This window comes from Lolium perenne, chromosome 6, assembly GCF_019359855.2.
Source record: "Lolium perenne isolate Kyuss_39 chromosome 6, Kyuss_2.0, whole genome shotgun sequence".
Classification (NCBI taxonomy): domain Eukaryota; kingdom Viridiplantae; phylum Streptophyta; class Magnoliopsida; order Poales; family Poaceae; genus Lolium; species Lolium perenne.
The window spans coordinates 69,957,101-69,981,678 of NC_067249.2; the positions used below are offsets into that span (position 1 = coordinate 69,957,101).

At 48.8% G+C, this 24,578-nt stretch overlaps 4 protein-coding genes and 1 non-coding gene across 6 annotated transcripts; 3 read left to right on the forward strand and 2 right to left on the reverse strand.

Moving 5' to 3' along the window:
• Window positions 1-5,284: 5,284 nt before the first annotated feature.
• LOC127310394 (putative disease resistance protein At3g14460) lies at window positions 5,285-6,878 on the forward strand. Its single transcript, XM_051341074.2, has one exon. It carries the CDS (start codon window positions 5,349-5,351, stop codon window positions 6,876-6,878), a length of 1,530 nt encoding a protein of 509 aa, XP_051197034.1. The 5' UTR covers window positions 5,285-5,348.
• A 12-nt stretch (window positions 6,879-6,890) lies between these two features.
• Window positions 6,891-9,068, reverse strand: LOC127307624 (peptidyl-prolyl cis-trans isomerase FKBP16-1, chloroplastic). 2 transcript variants are annotated; one of them, XM_051338365.2, is made up of 8 exons: window positions 8,913-9,068; window positions 8,530-8,718; window positions 8,047-8,081; window positions 7,839-7,932; window positions 7,633-7,693; window positions 7,468-7,513; window positions 7,317-7,387; window positions 6,891-7,167 (listed from the first exon to the last, which is right to left on the reverse strand). In XM_051338365.2, exons 1-8 carry the CDS (start codon window positions 8,972-8,974, stop codon window positions 7,090-7,092), a joined length of 636 nt encoding a protein of 211 aa, XP_051194325.1. In that variant the 5' UTR covers window positions 8,975-9,068; the 3' UTR covers window positions 6,891-7,089. The 2 variants fall into 2 exon arrangements, with proteins under 2 accessions (XP_051194325.1, XP_051194326.1); XM_051338366.1 differs by lacking the exon at window positions 8,913-9,068 and having other exon boundaries at window positions 8,047-8,088; window positions 8,530-8,672.
• A 29-nt stretch (window positions 9,069-9,097) lies between these two features.
• Window positions 9,098-9,178, forward strand: TRNAL-AAG (transfer RNA leucine (anticodon AAG)). The gene has a single exon. It is a non-coding gene; the product is annotated as a tRNA-Leu (tRNA).
• Window positions 9,179-13,093: 3,915 nt separating this feature from the next.
• On the forward strand, window positions 13,094-16,358 carry LOC127307627 (putative F-box protein At2g02030). The gene is made up of 2 exons (XM_051338368.1): window positions 13,094-13,505; window positions 14,810-16,358. Exon 2 carries the CDS (start codon window positions 14,845-14,847, stop codon window positions 16,069-16,071), a length of 1,227 nt encoding a protein of 408 aa, XP_051194328.1. The 5' UTR covers window positions 13,094-13,505; window positions 14,810-14,844; the 3' UTR covers window positions 16,072-16,358.
• LOC127307626 (uncharacterized) lies at window positions 16,318-17,896 on the reverse strand. The gene has a single exon (XM_051338367.2). It carries the CDS (start codon window positions 17,830-17,832, stop codon window positions 16,504-16,506), a length of 1,329 nt encoding a protein of 442 aa, XP_051194327.1. The 5' UTR covers window positions 17,833-17,896; the 3' UTR covers window positions 16,318-16,503.
• Between the last annotated feature and the right edge of the window lie 6,682 nt (window positions 17,897-24,578).

Genomic DNA, 24,578 nt, shown 5'->3' on the forward strand with positions numbered 1-24,578 from the left:
TTCGCATTGATTTTTATCACTTTATCTCTTAGTCAAATTTGTTACAAACGGGACAAGTAAATAACGAAGAACGAAACAAGAACACACGTACAGGATAAAAAAAAAATTAACGTGAAAAACTCCCTCCAACAAAGAGAGGTAAAAACCACAGACGCTAGCCAACAAAATTTCACTATATTGGAAGTGTTTATAAACACCGTGGGATATCTTATAATGTGATAAACTCTAACTGACGGCTTACAAGAGGTATATATAATTAGATCTCTTTACCAAGTTCTAGATAAATTTACCATTTCTATTGCACAAAAGAAATCTTTCAAAGTAATCTCCAAATCCTCCTCGGCATGGTCCTCGAGATAGGACTATGTAGAATCACCACGTCGCTCGAGATAGGCAGATAGCTCATATCAGATATCACCGAGAACCCAAAATCTACATCCGAAACCTGTCGCCATCTATCTTTATTCGCCAAATTGACCGGAGCAAACAGCAGCAGCACCATCTTAAAACAAGTTTTCGCACGATCTGTCGCATACACTGCGGTCACATCTCCGGAAGAGACTTGTATAGGATCTTCCCATTAGGTAGGATCATAGGATCAACTTAGAGAAATCATACTTTGGCTATGCGAAAAAATCTGAAAATAATTAGCAACATGCATATAGGTTGTATTTACAACTCCAAGAAATTTCAGCTCAAAATATAATCTACACTTGGAGAAACAAAAAAGACAAATTCTGTTGTGAATAGTGTCAGATCTAGTTGAATAGTATTTCACACTATTCACACCCAGATTTATCTTTTTTGTCTCTCTAAGTGTATGTCGAATTTGAAGTTGCAAATTTTTGGCATTGCATATATAACATAGATGTGTGTTGTCATTTTTTTTCAGAATTTTTGAACATGTTTTGTCTTTGCAAAAAAATTAATCTCATAGATCCTATCTAAGACTTGATCCTACCTAAGTCTTCTCACATCTCCCATCCCCCTCTGTTGCTTTCTCCTCCTTCATCTGCTGGTGCCCTGTCCTTTTATAAACAACGCGAATCCTTGTGACCCTTTTTCTTCACCTGTCTTGCAAAGGGGAAATATAGCTTTTCTTTGTCATACGCCAGCAAACTGATCCTTCATTGGTCTAAGAGTATCTTGAGTTGCGTTCTCCAAACCGTTCCCAAAGAAATTTGGCGCGTGAACAGAAAAACATTTCCAGCCGCGTCCCTCAATGCCTCTTTTTGTCCGACGCGGCCCGATACGGTATCCGGTGCCCTGAGCCCATCCCCGCTACACAGGAGACGCTCCGGGGACGTCGGACACAACGAAAAGCGAGGCGGGGAGTGCCGGGACTGACGCGTCAACGACACATTGAAGTTTAACCTAATCGTCGCCCACCTCGCGACGGGAATTATTGGCGCGCAGCGACAGTGCAGTTCCCGCAGAGGCGCATCGAAGCGTTTCATCGCGCCTAGCTCTGCGTGCCGGCGTTAATGAGCGCCACCGCTCCCCCGCCTCCCTCCGGTCTATAAAAAGGGCCACCTCTCATCGTCCCTCTCACACACAAACCCTAGCGCCTCTCTCCCCAACCCTAGCCGCCATCATCTCAAGAGTCGACGCCATGGCTGGTAGAGACGGAGGACGAGGTCGTGGCCGTGGTCGTGGCCGTGACCGCGTCAGAGCTGCATGCTAGCCATCGTCTTCATCGTCGGACCTGCAGGAGGAGGAGCGGCAAGTGTTGTTCGAGTTCGTCGTCGTCCTCAAGGGCGACCCACACGGCATCCAGAGGCTGCCGGACACCTTCGCCGACGTTGTCGCCGGCGACGGGCGCCCGGGCTCCCTGCATCTGTGGGAGGCTGCCTGCCGGTGGATTGTGGACGTGAGCTAGCTGCTGCCGGTGGATCGTGGACGTGAGCTAGACGCGCCCTGCATCTGTGAGCTATGACATTCCACCAACACTCGATCCGGCGCCATTTGAGGAACACGACCGGAGATGCTCTAATGATGTGACTCGCCCATGGCGCCGCCGGCTATACATACTTTTCTTTGTCATACAGATTTACTAATATTCACCCAAGTTTTCAGAAGAAGTCGTAGTTCACTTATTGCAGGTGCCCAAAACTCCAGGTCCCTCCCTTGCAACGTCGTGTTTAATGTTCGTAGCGAAAAGTATCATGCTCAGACGATAGGAGGCCCGGTCCTTATCGTTGCCATTGGCCACTTTGGACCACGGTGAAAGCTAGTTGACCCTTAAGTCAGATTTTTCTCTCTCCTTCCACGCTTTAGATGAAAGAGTTTTAAAATTTGAAAGTTCCATAGCTTTTAAACTAGAATTTCAATTTGAAACCCGTTTTAATATTTGGGTTTCTAGTGAAGAGAGCTTCAAAATAAGAATAATATTGATTTTTTTTTTTTTTTTGCATATTAGGTTTGGAACATGATGGAACTCTGAAAAACTTAATGATACGTGGGGAAATATTTTTTTTGAAACAATTCTTTTCACTATATTTCATACTTTGTTTATCATATTTAGAAAAATAATTCGTAATTTTCTTAGACTTCATACCATAAAATATATTGATCAGGGTCATGCGGGATTTTCAACCCGGTGAGGACCCAGCGAGGACGAGGAGGAGGAGGAGGAGGCGCCTCCTTGAGGTGCTTGTCCCAGATGACTATGACGAGGACTTGGCCATCATCCTCAACATCGAGTAGTCCAAGGCGGAGGAAGAGGCCAAATGGACTTGGGACTGCTTGAACGACGTCGTCCGCCACACGGAGATGGTGGCGGACCACATCGCCTTGCTGCTTCCACCACCACCATTGCCATCGCAGCACCGCCGCACGCCGCGTGGGACGGTCGGATGGTGTCGCCAACTCCACCCCAGTACGTGCCGCCTCTGCCTCATCACATGCGGTCGGTGATCCCTAAGTGGGCGCAGAAAAGGCCCTGGACACCTCCACCATTCGTCGACCTCACCACCGACGACAAAGAACATTGCAAGGTTGGGAATTAGGGCTTAGTTTTTTTCCCTACGTAAATTATGTTTGAATGTACAAAATGTTTTTCAAAATTTCACGGGGTTCAATTTATTTATTTGAATTAAAATTGAATTGGTGTCCCGCGGCCAACGGGCCAAAATGGTCAGCACGGATCGAATTGGTCGTGCGGCTGCTGACAATGGCCTAGACCGCGGTCCAAATTTTAGTCGAAGCGCGATTCAAACTGATTAAAACAAACCAAATGAGTCGCCATTTAGGTCGCACACAAGGACGAGAGATAAATAGTTAATGGATTTTAGAGGAAAAGGATGAGCTAGCTGCTCAAGACTGAGCGAGCCACTGAATTGACGACCTCGCCATTGGGTGCAAAGCAATCACGCAACGACCATGGCTGGCGAGACCATCGTCTCCGCTGTTGTGGCGGACATGGTCGGCAGGGCGCTGTCCCTCCTCGCTGGGCATCTCCTGGACCAGCAGCCGGAGCGGAACGCCGAGGCCAAGCTGCCAAGGCTACGGCACCTGCTAGTCAGGGTCTGGCGGATCTGGTGGCCACAGGTGCAACGACAAGCTGCTTCTTCTTCCTCGCCGGGGTGGCGAGAGGGAGGAGTTGTTGCTTGCTACCTCTGACAGGCTACCACATCTGCAGCAGGGGAGCAAGTCTGCTTCTCGCCGGAGGTCTACCACGACGCCGCTGTCGCCGTACTCCTTGGCCGAAGGGCGGCCCATCCAACCTCGTGCGACGTGTCGGCGAGGATCATCTGCTGCGCCGGAGAGCCTCTGTGCTCTTGTCTCAGGAGTTCCTCAGCAGAGGACTGAAGCCGGTGGCTTCCACCGCCTTGCCTCTGCATCTCATGGTCGAAAGGCGACCCTCCTCGTCCTCTACTTCCCAGAGACCAAGAAGTCCGAGGGGAAGATCCTCCGCTTCCGCCACGACGCCGGACCAAGTGGTTCGTCCCCGGCGCCGGTGCCCGTTCTGTGGTGAAGCATCTCGATGGCGACTTCCACCAGATGCGGTGCGGAGCTTGAAGGACCTGATCGCTTTTTTCATTTGCTTTCTGGGGTCCTTTTTGCTAAAGTATAGTCCTTATCCAGAATCCCCCTGACCTGTAGGGGATTTTCTGTAAAATGTAATCACCGCTTCTTTAATATATGCAGCTTCTAGGGTCTTCGGACCCTACCCCTGTTAAAAAAAAAAAGTAGAGCCTTAGTCAGATTTTTCTCTCCCCTTCCACGCTTTAGATGAAATAGTTCTAAAATTTGAAAGTTCCATAGCTTTTAAAGAAGAATTTCAATTTTAAAACCATTGTAATATTTGGGTTTCTAGTGAAGAGAGCTTCAAAATAAATAATAATTAATATAGTTTGATTTTTTTTGTAAATTAGGTTTGGAACATGATGGAACAATGAAAAACTTAATGATATGTGGGGAAATTATTTTTTGAAACAATTATTTTCACTGTGTTTCATACTTTGTTTATCATATTTAGAAACATAATTCGTAATTTTCTTACCATAAAATATATTGATCAGGGTCGTGCGAGATTTTCAACCTAGCGAGGCCGCAGCGAGGACGAGGAGGAGGCACCTCGTGCTGAAGCAGGAGGTGCTTGTCCCGGATGACTACGACAAGGACGTGGCCATCATCGTCGACATCGAGCAGTCCAAGGCCGAGGAAGAGGCTAAATGGACGTGGGGCTGCTTGGACGAGGTCGTCTGCCTCACGGAGATGGTGGCGGACCACATCGCCTCGCTGCCTCCACCACCACCATTGTCGTCGTAGCGCCGCCGCAGGCCGCGTGGGACGGCTAGATGGTGTTGCCTCCTCCGCCACCAGCCGCTGCCAACTCCACCAGAGTACGTGCCGCCTCCGCCACATCACATGCCACCGGTGATCCCTGGGCGCAGCAAGGCACTAGACGCCTCCGCCATTCATCGGCCTCACCACCGACGAAGAAGAAGATGGCGAGGTTGGGAACTAGAGCTATTATGTTTGAATGTCTGAAATGTTTTTCAAAATTTCAGGCGCTTCAAATTTTTAATTTGAATTAAAATTCAATTGGTGCCCACGGCCAGCGGGCCAAAATGGTCAACGCAGATCGAATGAGTCGTGCGGCTGTTGACAATGGCTTGGCAAGGTGGACCACGGTCCAAATTTTATCCGCATACCGATTCAACGAATTAAAACGAACCAAATGAGTCGTCATTTTAGGTCATGGAGATGGCCTAAGGTGCGGACAAAATCCGCGTTCCATAAGAGGCACACAAAGACGAGAGAGCTAGCTGCTCAAGAATCACCCGACTGAGCGAGGCACGAATTGACCTCGGCATCGGGTGCAAAGCAATCACGCGACGACCATGGCTGGCGAGACCATCGTCTCCGCTGTTGTGGCGGACATGGTCGGCAGGGCGCTGTCCCTCCTCGCTGGGCATCTCCTGGACCAGCAGCCGGAGCGGAACGCCGAGGCCAAGCTGCCAAGGCTACGGCACCTGCTAGTCAGGGTCGAGAGCGTCGCCGAAGCGCCCGGGGCGAGGCGGATCACGAGCCACGCGCTGCTCGCCTGGCTCGCGGAGCTTGTCAACGGCGCGTTCCGGGCGCGCTACCTCCTCGACGCGCTCCCGAGCGGACGAGGCCAGGACGAAGGACATGGCAAGCTCGTGCCGGCGCGGTCTTTCTCCCTGCCTAGTTCGTTCAACCCCTCTAAGCGCCTCTGCGTGGCGGCCAGGCGGCTGCTGCTCCGCGACGCCGACGCCAGCGCCAACGAGCTCGACAGCATCCTCGCGGACCTGGAAAGAGTCGCCGGCGGTCTCACGGAGTTCATCATGCTGCTGCAGATGTGCCCGGCGGCGCCGCACCGGCCGCTGCCCACCACGGGCATCTACGCGGACAGCCTGATGTTCGGCCGGCACGCCGAGAGGCGCCGCGTTCTGGACTTCTTGCTGGAAGATGATGAAGGCGGTGAGCCGGCGGTGGAAGAGCTAGGCATCCTTTCAATTGTCGGCGCTGCCGGCCTCGGGAGGACCACGCTCGTGCAGCACGTGTGCGAGGACCCCGCCGTGCGCCGCCGCTTCTCCCTGGTCATGATGCTGGACTTCCACTGCATGAGTCTCATGGCCGCCGGCGAGACGGAGCTGTTCCTACGCTCCCTGTTCGCGCCGACAGCCGCCAGCATCCTCTCCGGCGGCGACAGCCAGAAGCTTAGTCTTCTCCATCGGAAGCTGCGTGGGGAGAGGTTCCTGGCCGTGTTTGACAACGTGGACACGCGCAGGAGGCAAGTGGTGGACGCGATCATGCCGACCCTGCGGCGTGCCGGCAGGCGAGGGAGCAAGGTCATCGTCACGAGCACCGACGCCGAGTACGTCGCTGGCCTCGGCACGGCGGAGCCGATCGAATTGCGTCCTCTGCCTCGGGAGGAGTACTGGTTCTTCTTCAAGGCGCACGCCTTTGGCAGCGACGCCGAGGCGGACCCGCGGCTGGCGGCGGCGGGGCAGGCCATCGCCAAGAGGCTCCGCGGTTCCTTCTTGGGCGGGAAGATAGTGGGCGCGCTCCTGAGGTCCCGCCCTGACGCGCGGCTATGGCGTAGCGTCCTCAACAGCAGCACCCTGAGCGTGGCAGACGTGTCGTGCTGCCTCGGCAACGGCAGCTACGTAGAAGCGGTGGCCGGCAACCTCCTCCCGCCGCACGTGGCCGTTAGTTGCGTCACCGTCTCCGGCTCTCCGGTGAGAGGGCACGTCGGAATTCAGGATTCCTCGTTGGCCCTTCCTGCTCCCCCTTCTCCCGACGACCACCGGCCGGAGTTGCCTGTGCTGCTGTGCAAGTCTGTCTTCCCTTCCTACTGCCTCTACTACACTGCCCATTGCACGATCGACGGAGATTTGAATCAGTAAAACTATCTGTGAACAATAGATGTTAATGTTGTTCTTAAGAAAATCATAGTCTTTCTCCTTGTCTCTTCCTTTCATTCAAATTTCTGGACGCGTTTTCAACTAATAATTAAGTTCAGAAAGGATTTGAACATGAAAGTTCAGAAAAAAGAAATATGTGCAGTTCTCTATAGATATAGAACATCTTCTATCTTCATTGGACCCAAGATGATGATCATAGGACCTTAAGCAGCTGAACCTCGAACACCAGCGGTTCCTTGGCATGCGACAGCAAGCTCCGACGAGGTCCGAACTGTGGTGGCAACCAAAGCCAAGCGCATGAACGATTACAAATCATCAGAAACCGCAAATGAAGAATGGTAAAACTGTTGCTTCCAGTAAGTAGATGCAAAAGGGACATGGTAAGATTCAAAATCAGTTTAACAGCTAGCTGGGCTGTACCTCCTCCGGCACGGGCTGCAAGCTCTCGTCGATGTAACCTACTTCAGGAGGTATCAGAGCCCTCCTCTTACCTGCAAACCCATGGAGAAATAGAAGTTGCCGGTGGCTAAAACCAGAAAACTGTCAGTAAATTCCTGAAACCGTAGTGTACCTCCGGCTCTCATGCCTATTAGCACTTCTTTCAGGCCTCTAATCATCTACAAGAAAAAAATATTTATCTGTCAGGAGAAGTCATGAAGGATGTGAAACTGCCAGGAATCACTCTCAAATGATCTGCCAAAAAGGTCAATTTTCAGTAGAAATCCTATCCTAGAACCTCTTGCCCATCGAGTGGAAGTGTCACTGGCTTACTCTCGCCGCTGAACTGATTCACCGTGCTGCATCAGAGAAGCCAAAAAAGTATGATGCCATTAGAGAAGGGCAGAATTAGTAGCCCTGGAACTGTAAACTATTTATGCAGTATCCTGGATGGTATATGAACAACATATTAAAGGTTTCGGTCAATGGAGATGTTCTATTCACCTATGCACGAAATAACCATTTGCGCGGCGGCAGACGTAGTTGAACTGCACTAGATTGCCTTCCCGAGCTTCCGGCCCCTCGCCATCGACTACATCTTCAGATCAAGAAACAGAGTTGTTCCATACATAAGCTCTTTACGAGACCATCCATATATAATCTCTCGTCTCAGCAGCTAATTGTGTACAAACATCACACTAATTGCAAGTACCTTCAAGCTTTACTCCACTGTCCAGCTTTCTGTACCTGAACACTTCAAACAGAATGAACCATTATTCATATTAAAAAAAATAAGAGCAAGAGTGTTTCAAAGTTCACATGAATCAGTTTGTTAACTGCAAAAATATGATAATATTACTGTGTTACAAGCTATGCCTTCAAATAGTGCATAGTATTCTATGTCTTCGCAAATAAATGATGTTGTGGACATGGGCATGATCTCCAAAATTATAATTTACAGTCACATTTTGTGTATATGTTCCTAGTGAAAACATCGTAAATTATAGGTTTTTCATAGAACTGTAATTAGCTATACCTTTGTTCACCTGACCTGACCAATCAAAATACTCTTATATATATATGTGTAATCTGAATACTACTGCATTTTTACAGTATGAGCCAAGCACTCTTTCTTGTATACCAGGGAGTATTTAGAAACTGAAGCGATAGTTCATAATCGAGCAATTCGCAATACCTGATAACATCAGGCTCCAGCATTGCTGCCTGCACCGGCAGGGTCACGGCGAGTAGATTCAAGCAAGAGGTTGCGGCGCCAAGAAGAGCCATCTCTGAAATTGCTATCCTCCTGGAAATCCCACATGCTACTAGTCTCAACCCGCGGCATGTCGACCGGATCGCCTTCGGTTCCGGTGGATACGGGCATCTGATTGGATGGGAAATGCCCCAGAACAAGGTCAGTTTCAGATAAAAATCCAAGAAAAAGATGACCAAATCTTTTTCGAGAGATTAGGCCATAGGCCCCAGAACAAGGTCAGTTTCAGATAAAAATCCAAGAAAAAGATGACCAAATCTTTTTCGAGAGATTAGGCCATAGGATTTGGTCGTGTTATGCGTTACCTGGGAGACGGAGAGGCGCATGGGAATGGATTTGTGAGTTTTGCCTGCGGCGCAGACTCCATAGTTCTTCCTCGAAAGAACGTGCTGAGGACAAGGCAGTGGACAACGGCGAGTGCTTATCCGAAAGCAGACGAAACAGAGGCAAAGAATCTGATAAGAAGTACGACTGAATAGAGGACACATGTGATCAGATGGCCGAGTTGGTCTAAGGCGCCAGATTAAGGTTCTGGTCCGAAAGGGCGTGGGTTCAAATCCCACTCTGGTCAAAATTTTTGAGCTTTTTTTGCCCTTTTTTTGCACCTAATAATTAAAAGGTACATATGTCTGTCTCTTATTTAACTGTTGGTGTTTTAAGGGAAACTACAATTCCTAACTAGTTGCGGGTGCATCTTATTTTTTTTGTGAGACTTTTCAGTTTTTTAAAAAATAAACTAAAATTATGGATCTATATTGTGTTGTATCTTGTGTATCTGTGAAGTTTCATCAAAAAATACAACAATATGTGATATACACACAAAAAAAAGAATAAATGATGTGTAAATAGTACATCTGTACATGACACTATTCACCCATGTATTCTCTTTTTTGCACATGTCACATATGGTCATATTTTGGCACAATTTTTTGCAGGTTCACATTATTTAGCATAAACCAATGTCCATAATTTTACTTTACAATTTTTGAAACTTAAAAGCGTCCCAACAAAAATGGGGTGCACCCGCAACTAGTTGCGGAATATCCCCTCTCGTGTTTTAGCACTTTTAGAAGTGAAGAAACTAAGTTTTTTATTCTTTGTTGCAAATATAACATCGAGCAATCTTTGTTCCGTCCATGATCGTGGGTTGGAGGGCATGGCGAGGAATTTTTTCCACCATGGGGTGACAACGTAATCTGCAGATTGGACTTCCAACACCTTAGTCGTTCATATTGATTTTAAGATGAGCCCATGTATTGAGCCTTTTAAATTTACCTTTTGTAACGTTGGACGTCGGGTGTTTGTGAGGTTGTGTGCTTCTTAGTTATAATAACATCGTGTAGTCCTTTTTATGCGCATTTTAAAAGATACACCTTTTTGTCTCTTATTGAAAGTTTGATGTTTTTAAGCACTTTAAGAAGTGAAGAAACTATGTTCTTATTCTTCAATTTTTGTATGTGCTTTTTAAAGGTACACATGCTTGTCTCTTATTGAAAGTTTGGTGCTTTAAATCACTTTGAGAAATGAAGGCGTCAATATCTTATTCTTTGGAGCAAATATAACATCAAGAGGCAGTGGATTTATATGTTGGTTTCTTCGGAAACGATGCCTATAAGCTTTGTGTTCATCAAGGAACCATCAATATGGTATGTAAGTTGTTAGTTATCAAAATACTCATTGGCTAAGTATATTGAATACCATGATCGAGTAGGATTAGCCCACAAGAACACCTCAAGCTGAACTATTATTGCTAAGAGGAGAACTCTATAACCTAAAATATTTTTTCACACAATCAAATAGAATTCATTAGATTTCTGGAAATAGCACATGGCCTGCTTATAGCAGAATTCTGAGTTTAATACTGCAGATCTCACCTTGTGACATTACATACAAATTATGGAGTGATTTTCTCTTAAACTATACTTCTCAAAGGTGAATATCAGAGCTAAAATGTGTCCTAATGGAGAACATGGTACCATCTTAACGTTCTCTATCTTATTACATCGGTGTTAGTGACTAATATCTATATCTTATATTGACAAACCCCAACAACATAATTTAATGCTATTTTCTGCAACAACATCCTTCCACACCATCCCTTATTCTATGACAGTGTTACTAATCCATGGATTGCATGTCTCCGATTTTAGCAAACCCAATCATTATTTCTTGTGTCATGTTTGTGGCCGCAACTATTCAATTGTTGTATATGCAAGCATAATTCCTTTGTTCTACAGAAAAGCATTCCTTTCTCCTCTAACTTTGCATATAATTTTGCATATTTACAAAAATATATAACATGCACAGGACCACGTTTGCATAGTCCCTAGCAAAACTAAAAACAATAGTTGACATTGCTACAAATAGAAACCTCTTTGACTTGGTAAAAAAGGTATACCTGAACTACTACTTTGAAGTCATAATTCATGTTGTTTATGTTTTGTGATACAATTAGATAGATATCTATGGTTGTTCCTGCAACAACCCGCAATATTCCATATAAGTGTCATGGAAAAATAACTATATTGTAGCACCGGTTTATTCATCATTTACAAAGTATTTACTTCTATGCAATATTCCCTTTGTTAAAGCTTGTTATATTTTTTTAGGAAAAAGCCATCATGGTTACTTTATTAGTTTGCAAAGTAAAGCCAGGGATTCATCGACCTAATTGTAAATAAGACATTCGTTTTTAGTTTACTCCTTATTTTGGGTTCTCAATTTTGCGTATTTATATTAGGGCATCTCCAGTGGGCCGACGCATTTCGGACGTCCGAAATGTCCGTTTGCGCCGGCCCGCGGACACGATGTGGCACAGGGCGACCGTTTGCGTGTGGGGTATCTCCAGCGGTGCGGACACATTTTTTAACCGGGGACAGCGTCAAGGTCGCTAATGGCGTTTTACGTCCCGTCGAGGACTGCCGCCGGCGATTAACTGTTCCCGCGCGACGACGATCGTTCCGGCGCGTGCCCAATACATTGGCAAGTTTCGCCGGCGTTTCGCGCGCGCGGGAAACGACCTGCACGCCAACGCCGTTTCCCGCCGCGCCGTGGCTATATATGGTGGACACCGACGGGGGCGACGGGCACACCTCAAACCCTACCATCCATCTATGGCCGACCACATTAGTTGGGAGCAAGTTGTTCACATGTGTCGGCACCTCCACCCGGAGGAGGAGGTAGTCGCCGCCGGCGTTGAGGCCCAGCAGCTGGACCTGGAGGCGGCGGCGGAGGCGGAGATTCCGCAGGCGGTGGCGGAGGCGGCAGAGCGCGCGAAAGGGCGCCTCGCGGCGACCAGGGCGGAGATGCCGAGCTTGCGGAGGCGCGGGCGGCCATCGCTGCCCCTCCGGCGGACGCCGTCATCCACGACATCGCGGACGACGACCCCCTGTGCCCACCCGCTTCGAGTGCGCCAGCGACCAGCGGGTTCTGCTCGCGTCCTTCGAGTCCCTGGCTGGGGATGCCCAGCGCCGTCAAGCTTGGGTGGCGGAGGAGGAAGCCCACAACTATGCGATGGCCATGGCTCGGGGGTTAATGTGCTCCGACCTAGACTCGCTCCAGCGTAGGGGCCCTTCTCCCGCGTGGGTCGAGCAGGAGAACCGGGAGTTGGAGGTCGCCATTGCCGCCAGGGACGAAGCGGTGGCGGAGGCGGCGAGGGACAGGGCCCGCTTCATCGTCGACGTGTCGGCGATCCAGGCGGCGGCCCAGGCGAACGAGGACGCGGTGGCGGTCCAGGCGGCGGTGGAGGAGGAGGAGGCCCAGGCGGCGGTGGAGGTGGCGGCTACCCAGGTGGCGTTGGCCCAGGAGGAGGCCCTGTGGGACAGCTCCATGGCCGAGTCCGTCGAACGGCGCAGGCGGCAGGACGAGATGTTCGTTCGCCGGCGTGCGCGGCGCGCGTGTGCGAAGCGCTCCCGTTTCAACGACGGCGCCAGCCCTTCCGGCGGCAAGTAGTAGGCCGTGCGACTGCGAGTAACCGAAGCCGGTGTAGGCCGTGCGACGGCGAGTAGGTACGACCGTTGTAGTTTTAGGTTAACTCGACTAACCATCTCTGTAAAGATGGTCCTTTTGGCCAATCAATAGTAATGAAAAAATCTTTTGCTTACCTACTCAGTGTCGATCGGGCCCGGATGCACCCAACGCGGACAGATTCCGTGACCGTCGAGCGTCCGCGGAGACGCAAACCTGGCGCATATTTGGGCCAGGTTTGCGTCTCCGCGGACCCCCGGTCACTTTGCGTCGCTCCGGTGGAGGTGGTGCCAGACGCATTTTCGGTCACGGCGGACACAAACGGTCGCGTCGCGCCGCTGGAGATGCCCTTACTCCCTCCGTCTGTTAATAGATGTCCAGTGGTTCATCTAAATTTGGATGTATCTATACCTAAAAAAAATGTCTAGATATATTGGAATTTAGACAAATTTTTTACATCTAAAAATGAATAGAGGTAGTATTTTGTTCATTTATATAGTTTCCTCCTAGTAGTTTCTCATTTTTGTCCCGATTTACCCTCTTTGAGTCCAGTACACACCACGCCGTCGTGAACAGCACAGGCGCTTCCCCCATCGGCATTTCCCAGCGGCGGCCACGGCGAATCCCGACGCCGGCGGCACATCCTCCGCCCTTCTAGTCCGCCACCCCTCCAATCTCCCTTTAGATTAGGGATTCTTCCATACGAGATCGGGCGACTCCACCGCGCTCTACATTTACCAATCCATTTCTCGTACGACCGAGCAAAGCCCGATCGCGACCCCCAGCCCCCGCCGCCACCACCGCAGCCGTAGTTCCGTGGGCTGGCTCTTTGACGTCTACCCGAGGATCTCCGTCTCTCCTGCTCCTAGTCCTCCCACCTGATCACCCCCTGCGGAGATCCATTCGGCCTAAAGATTTCGTTTCTTGGTGTGGTAAGCCCTACCCCTGCTCAACTTCGAGCTAATTCTTTATAGTTGGCGATTCTTTACTAGTTTACTGTTCTTGCATCCGCATGTTGCTGGATCTGCTGCGTATTTGTTGTTTTGTTTCTTTTCTTGGTTTAGTCCATCCATGGGATGAGGTTCTAGCTCGCTAGCTCCTAGTCGGTCCTTATCCGAGCCATGAGTTCTTGTTGCTACAGAAATCCTGTGTTGCTCGTAAGCGTAGTTACGGCGTCGCTGAAAATGAACACTTTGGTGATTGTTTGCACAAACAAAACAGCTAGGCTCAGTTGCTACAGATTTTACGGAACAGCGTTTGCCCATTAAAAAAGTTACGGAACTGCGTTGGTGCCCTGTCATGTAGTGTAGTATAAAGTTGTGAGGATCAGTTGATAATCACAGCAGAGCCTTCAAGATAAAATAGATGAAATTTGCAATTCTTTTTTGCTTGGCTCTGTGACTCCTTATGAAGAAATCGTGTTGATGATTCTTTCACAGTTAAACTCAATGGTTCTTTCGAGCTTCATGTATACTGGTAGCATGTCCATCTTGGAAGATTATCGCAGTTAAACTTGACTTCCTTTTTCTTAGGAAGATTATCTTAATATTCATGAAAAAAATCCTGAGTTTCAGATTTTATATATCCATTGTGCCCTTTAAAATATTTCAAATATTGACAACAAATTATAATCGATCGAAGTCTTGAAATTGAATTTCACACTTGCAACTGCTTGTTATGTAGTGGGATCTTTTATTGTTTCCACTGTCCACAAGATGAGTTGATTTTGATACCACACTCTACCCATTACATTCACTAGAATCCAATCGTGTGTATGGATATTCTCATGAAGCCTAGAGTCTAGCATTCAGTACCCAGTGTCTTTTTGCTGGACGGATGCAGTGGTTTAGTTCATGTCCTATGGTTTCAGAAAACTGATGTAGCTAAAATTGTTTGGCTAACAACTAGAATTAGCATATTCTGGTGTTATTACTGTGCATGCCACTTATCACACTGGAGAAGCAGAACTTCCAAGCTCGGTCATCTCGAACCCTGAGACCACCCTTCTATTCCATGCCGCCCTTCCGGCACAGGAAGCATGCATCTTCCAATTCTTTATGAGTGACTCTGACTTAACATTGAAGCACTGAAACATTTTTTCCACTTCAGATGCTATTGAATAATTGATCAAGTGGACAAATATTGTAGTATTTGTTATATCATACTTGTCGTTCCAGTATAATTCAAATCCAGCCGCTTATATTTTTTTATTGCTGCTGACTAAGCCTTTCTACAGTTCTACTGGTCAGAGTTGTAATTCGCAATCTAGCCATGGAAGACAACAATGATGAGCTTCTTGATGAGCAAAATGAAGCAGTGGAAGCCCAAGTATCTCTTCCTCAGGATATCCAGCAGACAGCTCTTGCTTTCCTACCTGGTAGGGTTGTCTTTAAGCTTCGTGCAGTGTGCAGATTCTGGCGAGACTGCATTCAAGTACCTAGTTTCGTTGATCGTCACCTCAACAATGCTCTCTGCTTCCACCAGTCCATTGCTTTCTTCACCTCGGTTGATGATGGTCTTTTCTGCATGTACACATTTGATCCCACAACATTGAACCGAAAAAGCTTGGATTTCGTATTGTCATTTAGATTTCAGATGTCAGATCCCTGCAACGGCTTGGTGTGCGCCTATGATTCAAGAGGCGCTGTTGAGGTGTTGAATCCATTGACAATGAAACATGTGATACTGCCAGTTTCAGAACTCCAGTCACGAGCTCTTTCTTCAGAATATTTTCTTGGATCTGTGCAGTCAAAAAATGAGTACAAGGTGGTTTGTATCCGCCACCGGGTGCGCTTCTTGACATTTGAAGTATGCACTGTTGGCACACAGTTATGGAGGGCGGTCCGTGAATCTGCAAACTTATTGAAGACATCAAAGGCGGTCATTGTTAATGATGTCATGCATTGGCTGCTTCTTGATGCGGCATCTGATTTTACTCGGAGGATCCTGTTGTTCAACCTGACAGATGAGATATTCTCAGAAACTGCTGTTCCAGATACTATTAAAGACCATAATTTGGAACTATTTGAGGGGGAAGGAAAGCTTCATTTGCTGGCAATGCCCACTAAGGGATCTGCATCTGAAGTCTCAGAGATTTGGGTGTCAAACTCGACGTGCACAGTCTGGGACCATATGTGCAACATCACTTTTCTGCTACCTCCGGGTATGCGACCACATTTCCTGCACAAGAAGAAGCTCTTCTATGGCAACCAGAAGAGATTCTACTACATTGATCTTGAGGGCGGGGGTGGTTCCTATATCAATGTTCCATCTGATGAAACTATTGTATCGTCTGGGATTTTTGTGGATAGCCTTCTTCTACATTCGGTGACTGGCTTGGTGGACTCGAGAACATTGTTAATGGGTTCTGATTATGCTGGATCATCTTCTCATGCCGCTGGATCATCCTCATCAGACGCTGGACAATCTTTCAAGGAGGCAAAGAGCAATAGAAAAATGAAATGGAGGCTGACACGGATTTCCGCAAAAAAAACCTAGATCTCTGGCCTGTACAGCAGCTTCGAACTAGTACATACATTCCAACAAAGTTTACTGGTATTCTTTTGTGTAGAGATGAAGAGGAAAGAGACCACAGGATTGGGTCTGGGACAGGGTAGATCGTAATAAGAAGAAAATAAGCAAAGTGTATCTATGCCAGTGATTGTTCATTTGCTATCTTCTTATATGTACTTATGTGCTGTACTGAAAAATGAAACCTCTGGACCTGTTGTACTGTACAATTGATTTGATGTACTGAACTGTATTCTTGCTTTGTATTTCTAAAAGTTCTGGTGGCCAAGACCCATGCAAAACTGTTGCAAGTATGTTACATTTATGTGTCACACACGATTACACTATCTTCCAGACTTGCAAGATGCTGCTCCAGGTTAACATTCGGGATCTACTATCCTGGAGTAATGGTGATGCAACTCAAACAGTTGGCAAGCTCAGCAATGGCGGGAAGCTGAAGTATGGCCACCAGCCGTCGCTGACGCCCCCAGAGCACTGCGCCCGGCAGACTCTCTCCAGCTGGAAATGCTTGACGTCGATCGTGAACAGCTCGACGTCCCGGCTATAGTTGCTGGACATGAAGGGCCGCGGTGAGTCTTGGCCGACTTCAATGACCAAGCACCCGTTGGCCGCGCCGCGAAGGCAGTAAGGCCGGCCATGCTTTGTCGACCATGGCAGTGGGATCGTCTTCTCCAGCTGCCACGACTGCGTGTCGTCGTCGTCGCCGCGCAAGATGGTGTAGTAGTTGAGGCTGGCGTTGCCGTCGGCGTGGTAGAACTCGTGCGCGAACACCCCGACCTTGCCGTCGGGGCCTTCCACGACGGCCACGTTCTCCTCCCAGAACCTGGATGGCGACTGGATCTCCTGGACGGTGAGCTCCATGGCGGCCGTGTCGAGCACCAGCCAACGGTTGGTGAGGCAGTCGACCCAGTAGAAGCGGCCGTGCGCGTAGTGGCGCCGGTTCCAGACGGCGTGCACGGGGCACGCGAAGATGGAGCGGCGGCTCCTCCAGACGAAGCAGTCCGGCGACGGGAGCGCGCGCCACGCCCCGTCCCGCGACGAGAAGGCGAGGGCCACCACCCTTCTTGGGCACCGCGCCGTCCAGATCACGGCGAAGGCGGGCTCCTCGGAATCGTCCTCGACGTCGCCGGGCGCGGGGGTGGGGGCGGGGGCGAGGAAGGGCTCGCACCAGCGCCGGCCGCCGAGGACGCCGAGCGGGTTGTCGGCGGTCGCGGCGAGATCCTCCGGGATGGGCGGGAGCAGGACGTAGCGGCGGGACACGGGGTCGCACACGGCGAGATCCGTGACGATGGCGTCGGAGGAGCGCGCGCGGTCGAGGAGGAAGCGTCCGTCGCGGTAGTCCCGGACGAGCCATCCGGACTGGGATTCGACGCCGGGGTCGGCATCGGCATCGGGCTGCCCCGGGAGGAAGGCGAAGGAGAAGTCTGCGGCGCCGGCGACGGCTCGGGCGGCAGCCGCGGCCGGATGGGGCGGGCCGGCGGGGTGGAAGGTGCCTCCTGACTTGCCGGACGTGGGGACGGAGGAGAAGACGCCGAGGAAGGGCCCGGACTCGTCAGGGTGGAGCGCGCGGTGGCGGCGGAGGAAGCTCGGGGAGGAGACGAGGAGGCGGAAGGATGAGCAGGCCGCGGCGGCGCGCACGAGGGAGGAGGGGCACGGCAGGCGGAGCAGGATCTGGTCCACCACGTCGTCTGGCGCCTCCCGGAGCGGCTCCGGGACGACGGCGGCCATGGGAGGTAGCTTGGTGGAGCTGCGATGCGACTGCGAGTGGGTGCGTGTGTTGCTTGCGACGCGCGAGGGCCGCGAGGACAGTAATTTAAAAGAACAAGCTCTGTGGGCCCCGTGGCGTGGAGTAGGGGAATGTGGGCCCACCTTCGGTAACAGCCTGACAGGTAACGAGATGAGCATTCAGTTCTAGTATTTTCTTTTTCTTTTTCTTTGAAAATGAAATGATGAGCATTCGGTTGAGTTGAGGTGAACATGTATGTACAGGGTGGCCGGCAACGGGACACGTCGTTGACTCGTTGGTACTCCCTCCGATGAGGCGAGTTGTGCACAACACTAGCTTTATGTACATGCATGTAGCGGCGGATCGATTAGGCTGGCCATAGTGGGTAGTATCATATAGTAGTATCATGTATATGATACTTTTCTATGATACTAGATCCATAATGTATAGTATCATAGATTAGTATCATAGTTTTGCTCTATTAATTGATTTGTAGAATCCAAATACAAATTTGTGTACAAGATTTATTTGATACTAACTTTTCTCGTGATGTGCGCTATGATACAGTATCTACCTATGATACTCTAATCTCCTCTCTCATCCATAATTACCTGCCACATCAGCATTTTTTGGTGGGGCTAGGATGCATGATACTAACTATGATACTAACACTATGGCTAAAGATAACCAGAGGGTCTCCTCCTCGTTGTTATCTACTGTTAATCAATGTCATCGGCAGTGCCAGTACTCAGTTGATGAGATTATACTAAGAAATATCAGATTCTTTTTGAAAGAAATACAGTAGGACAAGCTTCTACAGTGATTCTATTTAAGATAATAAGAAACCAAATCGATGTTTGGGACTTGAATATTGATGCCTAGACTGTACACGTATACCTACATTCCTAATCAAATGAGCTAGGAACACTTATTTAAGCAATATCGGATTGCAATGAACATGCTTCATCCCTTCCAAAACAAATGTAGTTGGGTCCTCTCCTTCTCCCTGCCCTTGGTCTCTAGCTCTTCTCACGAGCGCCTCTCCTTCCGTCCGCCGCTGCGCAAGGCGGCATCTGACCCTAGGCGCAAAGGGTTGATGGTGGCCAACTTCGTCATCGCGTCGGTGGGGCTTGTGGACTCTGTCGCTCTGATTGGGCCCTTGCGTCGCCCCATTCTCTCTGTCAAACTCCTCGCTCGCAGCGAGGTTGGGTACAGTGGCGCAATCGTCCCTTTCAATGTCGATGATGCCTTGATCAAGGGTAGCCACGTCGAGCCTCTGCCCTTGGTTGAGACCGTCGTGGCCAACCCTGATGATGACTTGCCTCCCGCTCTCCGGCACGCTAGAAGCATCTCCAGTGGCCAGCACGGTCTGGCACGTGACGCGTGCCTGTCCTGCAGCCTAGGCGTTGTTCTCGTCTGGCCTGCGAGCGGTACGTCTCCATTGTGGACAAGGCCATTGCAAGGAAGAAATATATCAATGAGGGGGCGTTTGTGGCTTCTCGACGCAACGGCGAGCTCTCGGCTGGTGATCTTCTCGCTGTTGCGCGACGAGGGTCGCCAGCTGCCTGAGGATGATGTAGGGGTGTTGGCCAAACCTTGCGACATCCCTCTCTCCGACCCTAGCCTTGCCTCTGCCCCAGCTCCGGTGGTCTCCGGCTCTCCATGATCGTGCCCAACCGTGCTCTTTAGACTCTCGGTCCTTGCTCCATCATTTGGCAGAATGCCTCTTGCCTGTCCCTAGCCATGATCTGGTGTATCCAGTTTGAGCATCTAGTGCACAACGAACCTACCCTGTGACTATGATCCGCCTTGCCACTCCTATCTGGCTCAGTTCTTGTTTTCCTTTGTTGTTTTAGGGCACTGCTGTTGGCCCCTATAACCGGATATGTATGACTATTTTCTTAAGCTCTAGGTTATTCTCATGTCTTTCTACCTTACGCTGGAATACCTGTCTTTGGTGCGTTTATATTGACCCATGTTACTCAAAATTCTTCTAGATTGCTGGAATGTGTGTGGTCTTGGGATGCGCCGCAAGAGAGATGATGTTCGAGCAGCTATCGAAACTGCCCTCCCATCCATTCTCTGCCTCCAAGAAACCAATCTATATGTCATCACCCCCTTCCTACCTCAATCTCTTCGCTCCCTCATTTTCAAACCCTCTGTGGGCGCTTCTGGCGCCATTGCTACCGCTGGGGATGACAGACGGTTGCAACTTCTTCACCACTCCATTGACAATTTCTCATCACTGCGACCTTCTCTTGGCGCCCTGACGACCTCTCCTTTACCATTACAAACGTCTATGCGCCTTGTCTCCACGCCCCAAACAAGAATTCCTGTCCTCCCTTGCGCAAATCTTTGCTACTCTGTCCGGTCATGTGGCGTTCACATGGGTGATTTAATCTCATATGAACTCCTCGCGATAAATCCAATGATATCTTCAATTCTGTCGAGGCCAACCTTTTCAACGACTTCATCAACAACCTTGGCCTCCTAGAAATTCCGCTTCTTGACAGGCAGTTCAACTGGTCTAATATGCAAGATCCACCTATTTTGGCCCGCCTGGATAAGATCCTCGTCAACCCAGAATGGAGCCTCGCGTTGCCACACTCAACTCTTACCTCTTCTACCAGGCCCACCTCTGACGACATCCCTCTCCATCTTGATGCCTCTTCCAAAGCCCCTCAGAGTACCATCTTTCGTATGGAAAAGTCGTGGCTGCTTCATCCCTCCTTCTTTCCCCTAGTTAGCGCCAACTGGAACAATGTCGATCCGAATCACTCTCATCTCCCACCTGTGGGCAGCCTTTGCCTCAAGCTCAAGCGGGTTAGGTTGGCTATTACAGCTTGGGCCAGGGATCGCAAGCTTCCCCCTATTTACCTTCTAGGTTGTCGTGTTTTCATCTCCTTCCTTGATCGGTTGGTGGAATCTCGAAATCTCTCCGCCTTAGAAAACCGCCTCCGCTCCCTTGCTAAAGCTAACCTTAGCCAGAAGAATGCCGATCGGGCAACCTACTGGCGCCAGAGGGCAAAAAAAAAGTACCCTCCGCGATGACGACACTCGCTATTTTCACCTCTACGCTTATGTCCGCCTTCAGAAAAACCCGATTAAAAACCTTGACGATGAAGATGACACCACTATTTTCTCTCATCAAGCAAAAGCCTTGATTCTCCATGACTTCTTCAAAAAGCTTCTGGGCACCCCTATCCACGCTATTGATCGGCCTAATTGGGCTACCCTAGTTGCTTGCACCTTCCTGGACTCTTCTCAGGCCGCCCCTCTCGTGGGCTGCTGGTGTGCAGTTGACATGGGAGATATAAATCTTTGTGGTGTAACTTTTCTTCAGGTCCCCGGCAACAGCGCCAGAAAAAGTGCTTGATGCGTGCAGTTAACACACGTCCGTTGGGAACCCCAAGAGGAAGGTGTGATGCGTACAGTAGCAAGTTTTCCCTCAGTAAGAAACCAAGGTTATCGAACCAGTAGGAGTCAAGGAACACGTGAAGGTTGTTGGTGACGGAGTGTAGTGCGGCGCAACACCAGGGATTCCGGCGCCAACGTGGAACCTGCACAACACAATCAAAGTACTTTGCCCCAACGTAACAGTGAGGTTGTCAATCTCACCGGCTTGCTGAAAACAAAGGATTAACCGTATAGTGTGGAAGATGATGTTTGTTTGCGAAGAACAATAAAGAACAATTGCAGTAGATTGTATTTCAGATGTAAAGAATGGACTGTAGGGATTCGTTGCATAGAAAACAAAAAAATTCTTACCGCGAGAACGCAATCCAAGCCAAGATGCAATCTAGAAGACGGGAGCAACGAGGGGATGATCGAGACTCACCCTTGAAGATTTCCAAAGCCTACAAGATGAGGCTCTTGTTGCTGCGGTAGACGATCACTTGCCGCTTTCAAAAGCGCGTAGAAGATCTTGACGGTGCCACAATCGGGCAGCACCTCCGTACTCGGTCACACGTTCGGTGTTGATGAAGACGACGTCCTTCTCCCCGTTCCAGCGGGCAGCGGAAGTAGTAGCTCCTCCTTGAATCCAGCAGCACGACGGCGTGGTGGCGGTGGCGATGGAGATCTCCGGCGGAGCTTCGCTAACACTACAAGAAAAGTTGCCATGGCCGACGAAGTTGAAGTCGCGCCGTGGTTGCTGGTGTACCATGGCCGACGATTTTTTGTCTCTCCGTTGTGCATGTCAAAACGTTTTTTTCTCGTTTTTGAGGCCACCTAGCCCGACGAAAACGGCCAAAATGTGGCGTATGGTGGCCCGGGACGTGGTGCATCTCGAAATCTCGGGTTCGCCGGCCGAGTCAACGCAAATCCGCTCCACCGAGGGATGTAGGGCCCAGATGGCAGCCTCTCTGGCATTGTTTTTTTTCTCGATCGCGCCATCTCGTTCAACGCTCTTCGATCGAGCCGTTTACGATGCAGGATCATGGGTCCCGCATGTCATCCTCTATGAACCAAAATTCTTTCTATTCTTGGATTTTTTTGACCCCCTGATTTCTGGCTACTTCCTTTTTTCTTTTGATCCCATGCCGCCTTGGAAACGTTGAGACCGCTGCTGCTAAATGGGACCCGCATGTCATCCTCTATGTGCAATCAACTTTCTTTTCTTGGAGTTTTTTTTTGGAACCTCATATTTGGTCACTTGCCTTTTTCTTTCGATCCCCTGCCGCCTCTCAAACGGTGATACCGCTGCTGCTAAATGGGACCCGCATGTCATCCTCTATGTACTATAAAACTTTCTTTTCTTGAATTATTTTTGGCACCTCATATTTGGTCACTTACCTTTTTCTTTCGATCCCCTGCCGCCTCTCAAACGGTGAGACCGCTGCTGCTTAAATGGGACCCGCATGTCATCCTCTATGTACTATAAAACTTTCTTTTCTTGAATTATTTTTGGCTCCTGATATTTGGTCACTTGCCTTTTTCTTTCGATCCCCTGCCGCCTCTCAAACGGTGATACCGCTGCTGCTAAATGGGACCCGCATGTCATCCTCTATGTACAATAAAACTTTCTTTTCTTGAATTATTTTTGGCTCCTCATATTTGTTCACTTGCCTTTTTCTTTCGATCCCGTGCAGCCTCTCAAACGGTGATACCGCTGCTGCTAAATGGGACCCGCATGTCATCCTCTATGTACAATCAAGTTTCTTTTCTTGAATTATTTTTGGATCCTGATATTTGGTCACTTGCCTTTTTCTTTCGATCTCATGCCACGTTTGAAACGTTGAGGAACCTGCTGGCTCATGGGACCCGCATGTCATCCTCTATGTACTATAAAAGTTTATTTTCTTGGTTTTTTTTTACCCTCTGATTTTTGGCAATTTCCTTTTTCTTTTGATCCCCTGCCGCCTTTGAAACGTTGAGGACTCTGCTGGCTCATAGGTCCCACATGTCAGCCTCTATGTACAATCAAGTTTCTTTTCTTGAATTATTTTTGGATCCTGATATTTGGTCACTTGCCTTTTTCTTTTGATCTCATGCCACGTTTGAAACGTTGATGAACCTGCTGGCTCATGGGACCCGCATGTCATCCTCTATGTACTATAAAACATTCGTTTCTTGGTTTTTTTTCACCCTCTGATTTTTGGCTATTTCCTTTTTCTTTTGATCCCCTGCCGCCTTTGAAACGTTGAGGACTCTGCTGGCTCATAGGTCCCACATGTCATCCTCTATGTACAATCAAGTTTCTTTTCTTGAATTATTTTTGGATCCTGATATTTGGTCACTTGCCTTTTTCTTTCGATCTCATGCCACGTTTGAAACGTTGAGGAACCTGCTGGCTCATGGGACCCGCATGTCATCCTCTATGTACTATAAAACATTCGTTTCTTGGATTTTTTTTGACTTGTTTCTTGGATTTTTTGGCACCTCATATTTGGTCACTTGCCTTTTTCTTTCGATCCCCTGCCGCTTCTCAAACGGTGATACCGCTGCTGCTAATTGGGACCCGCATGTCATCCTCTATGTACAATCAAGTTTCTTTTCTTGAATTATTTTTGGCTCCTGATATTTGGTCACTTACCTTTTTCTTTCGAACTCATGCCACGTTTGAAACGTTGACGAACCTGCAGGCTCATGGGACCCGCATGTCATCCTCTATGTACTATAAAAGTTCATTTTCTTGGTTTTTTTTCACCCTCTGATTTTTGGCTATTTCCTTTTTCTTTTGATCCCCTGCCGCCTTTGAAACGTTGAGGACTCTGCTGGCTCATAGGTCCCACATGTCATCCTCTATGTACAATCAAGTTTTTTTTCTTGAATTATTTTTGGATCCTGATATTTGGTCACTTGCCTTTTTCTTTCGATCTCATGCCACGTTTGAAACGTTGAGGAACCTGCTAGCTCATGGGACCCGCATGTCATCCTCTATGTACTATAAAACATTCGTTTCTTGAATTTTTTTTACTTGTTTCTTGGATTTTTTTGGCACCTCATATTTGGTCACTTGCCTTTTTCTTTCGATCCCCTGCCACTTCTCAAACGGTGATACCACTGCTGCTAATTGGGACCCGCATGTCATCCTCTATGTACAATCAAGTTTCTTTTCTTGAATTATTTTTGGCTCCTGATATTTGGTCACTTGCCTTTTTCTTTCGAACTCATGCCACGTTTGAAACGTTGACAAACCTGCAGGCTCATGGGACCCGCATGTCATCCTCTATGTACTATAAAAGTTCATTTTCTTGGTTTTTTTTCACCCTCTGATTTTTGGCTATTTCCTTTTTCTTTTGATCCC

Bases quoted from the DNA above. Each gene is read 5' to 3' on its own strand.
- LOC127307627 (XM_051338368.1), top strand. From the start codon at position 14,845: ATGGAAGACAACAATGATGAGCTTCTTGATGAGCAAAATGAAGCAGTG.
- LOC127307626 (XM_051338367.2), bottom strand. From the start codon at position 17,832: ATGGCCGCCGTCGTCCCGGAGCCGCTCCGGGAGGCGCCAGACGACGTG.
- LOC127307624 (XM_051338365.2), bottom strand. From the start codon at position 8,974: ATGGAGTCTGCGCCGCAGGCAAAACTCACAAATCCATTCCCATGCGCC. The intron at 7,933-8,046 runs GTACTTGCAATT...CTTGATCTGAAG, and splicing joins CAGTGGAGTAAAGCTTGAAG to ATGTAGTCGATGGCGAGGGG. The intron at 7,694-7,838 runs GTGAATAGAACA...TCTCTGATGCAG, and splicing joins AATGGTTATTTCGTGCATAG to CACGGTGAATCAGTTCAGCG.
- LOC127310394 (XM_051341074.2), top strand. From the start codon at position 5,349: ATGGCTGGCGAGACCATCGTCTCCGCTGTTGTGGCGGACATGGTCGGC.